The 2,238-nt window shown below is 40.1% G+C and overlaps 1 protein-coding gene across 1 annotated transcript; it reads left to right on the forward strand.

Moving 5' to 3' along the window:
• Positions 1 to 274: 274 nt before the first annotated feature.
• Positions 275 to 445, forward strand: LOC103103764 (metallothionein-1-like; the record flags this gene model as incomplete). Its single annotated transcript, XM_056803801.1, has 1 exon — positions 275 to 445. A coding segment is annotated over exon 1 (171 nt), but the record flags the coding sequence as incomplete, so codon positions are not given.
• Between the last annotated feature and the right edge of the window lie 1,793 nt (positions 446 to 2,238).

Below are 2,238 nucleotides of genomic sequence, written 5' to 3' on the forward strand. Positions count from 1 at the left end.
TCTTGCAAAACAGCAAGAATTAATAAAGCAAAGTCAAAAGACTGACAAAATAGAAGAAAACATAAAATATCTCACTGAGACAATGACAAATCAGGAAAACAGATCATGGAGAGACAATTTGAGAATCTGACAATTGACAATTTGAGGTCTACCTAAAAATTCAGAAATAAACAGAAATCTTGACATCATACTACAAGAAATCATCCAAGTAAACTGCCCTGATGTTCTTGAACAAGGGGAAAAATAGACATTGAAAGAGTTCTCCCTGCCAGCCATGGACCCGGACTGTGACTGCCTGAGTGGTGGCTCTTGCACCTGTGCAAACTCCTGCAAATGTAAATCTTGTCGATGCACCTCCTGCAAGAAAAGCTGCTGCTCATGTTGCCCAGCAGGATGTGTCAAGTGTGCTCAGGGCTGTGTATGCAAACCCTCTACACTAAATCCTCAAAAGACAACTCCCAGGAATGTAATTACCAAATTCAAGAGCTTTGAAACTAAGGAGAAAATTCTACAAGCAGCCAAAAAGAGACAATTCAGATACCAAAGAGCACCAATCAGGATCACAAAAGACCTGGAAGATTCCACACTAAAGGACCACAAGTCTTGGAACACGATAGTCAGAAAGGCAAGAGAATTGGGTCTTCAACCAAGGATCACCTATCCAGAAGTATTTGTAAAGAAAAGACCAGAACTAAGTGGAAAGTTTGATATCCAAACACAAAGATCAAGAGAAACATGAAAAGGTAAATAAGAAAGAAAGGGAAAAGGGGAAAATGTTTTTTTTTTAATTTAAACTTTCTTCTATAAGGGCTACAATATGGGGAAAATGTTATTTGTAACTCTCAAAAATTATATTCACTATTTTAGTAATTAGAAGAAGCATTCACAGGAAGAGATTGGGATAATATGTGCTGTAATATGATATGCAAAAAAAGAAAAGGGGAGGGGGGATTGAAGATGGCACCAAGAGATACTTGACGAAATAAAACAAATAGTATAATCTTTATCACATAATGATACACCTGGGAAGGGGAGGGGGAAAATACTCTTATAAGAATGAGAGGAAGAGAGTGCTAAAAGGTAATTCTTAAACCTTACTCTCAGTGAAATCAATTCTGAGAAGGAATATCATCTAGATCCATTGGGGTCTTGAATTCTATCTTATCCTACAGGGAAAGTGAGAAGGGAAAACTGAGGAGGTGGTCCTCAGCTCGCTCCTGTATGGTTGTGAGACATGGACACTGTACTGGAAGCACATGAAACAGCTGGAGCAATTCCACCAACGCTCTCTCCAGTCAATCATGAGGATTTGATGGCAGGACCGAATCACCAACCAGGAAGTCCTTGACAGAGCCAACTCCACCAGCATCGAAGTAATGGTTCTCAAAACCCAGCTACGATGGTCTGGACACGTCATCCGCGTGGACCCACAGAGAATACCAAGACAGGTATTCTATGGTGAACTGTCAGCTGGACTCAGGAAACAAGGATGACCAAAGAAAAGATTCAAGGATCAGCTAAAGTCCAACTTAAAGTGGGCTAGCATTACACCAAAGCAACTAGAACTCGCTGCCTCTGACAGAAGCAGCTGGCGAACCCACATTCACCATGCCGCCGCCACCTTTGAAGATGAACGATGTCCATGTCTTGCCGCTGCGCGTGAACGCAGACACCAGGCCACAACCGCACCTCCCGTAACAACTGGCGTCCCATGCCCCATGTGCCACAAACTCTGCGCCTCAGCCTTTGGACTCCAAAGCCACATGAGGGTACACTGTAGATGAAACTGCACAAAGACAATAGTCATTCTTGATCACAGAGAGACTACTACTACTTATTCAATAATTGTCCATTCATATGCATCTTAAACCTAGGAAATAGATATTCTTTTTCTATTTCATTTTTCTTGTGAGAATAGTCAAGCCAAACTCTTCATTAGGGATTTCTCTTTTTTCTTTAACATTTGGTTTTTTAAAAAATTGAGTTCCAAATTCGCTCCATTTCTCTCATCCTCCCTCCTTTAGTCCTTCCCAACTCTTTCTTTCTCCCCTGGAGATTATAAGCAATCTGTTGTATATTTTATTAGTAATTTTATTGAAAAGATCTCAAACAAAAAGAAAAAAGAGGAAGAAGAAGAAAAAGGAAGTTAAATATAGTGTGTTTTCATCTGCAATCAGATTCTATCACTTCTTTTTCTTCTTTTTCTGGAGGCATATGGCATTTTTCAATATGAGCAGT

This window comes from Monodelphis domestica, chromosome 6 (assembly GCF_027887165.1).
Source record: "Monodelphis domestica isolate mMonDom1 chromosome 6, mMonDom1.pri, whole genome shotgun sequence".
Classification (NCBI taxonomy): domain Eukaryota; kingdom Metazoa; phylum Chordata; class Mammalia; order Didelphimorphia; family Didelphidae; genus Monodelphis; species Monodelphis domestica.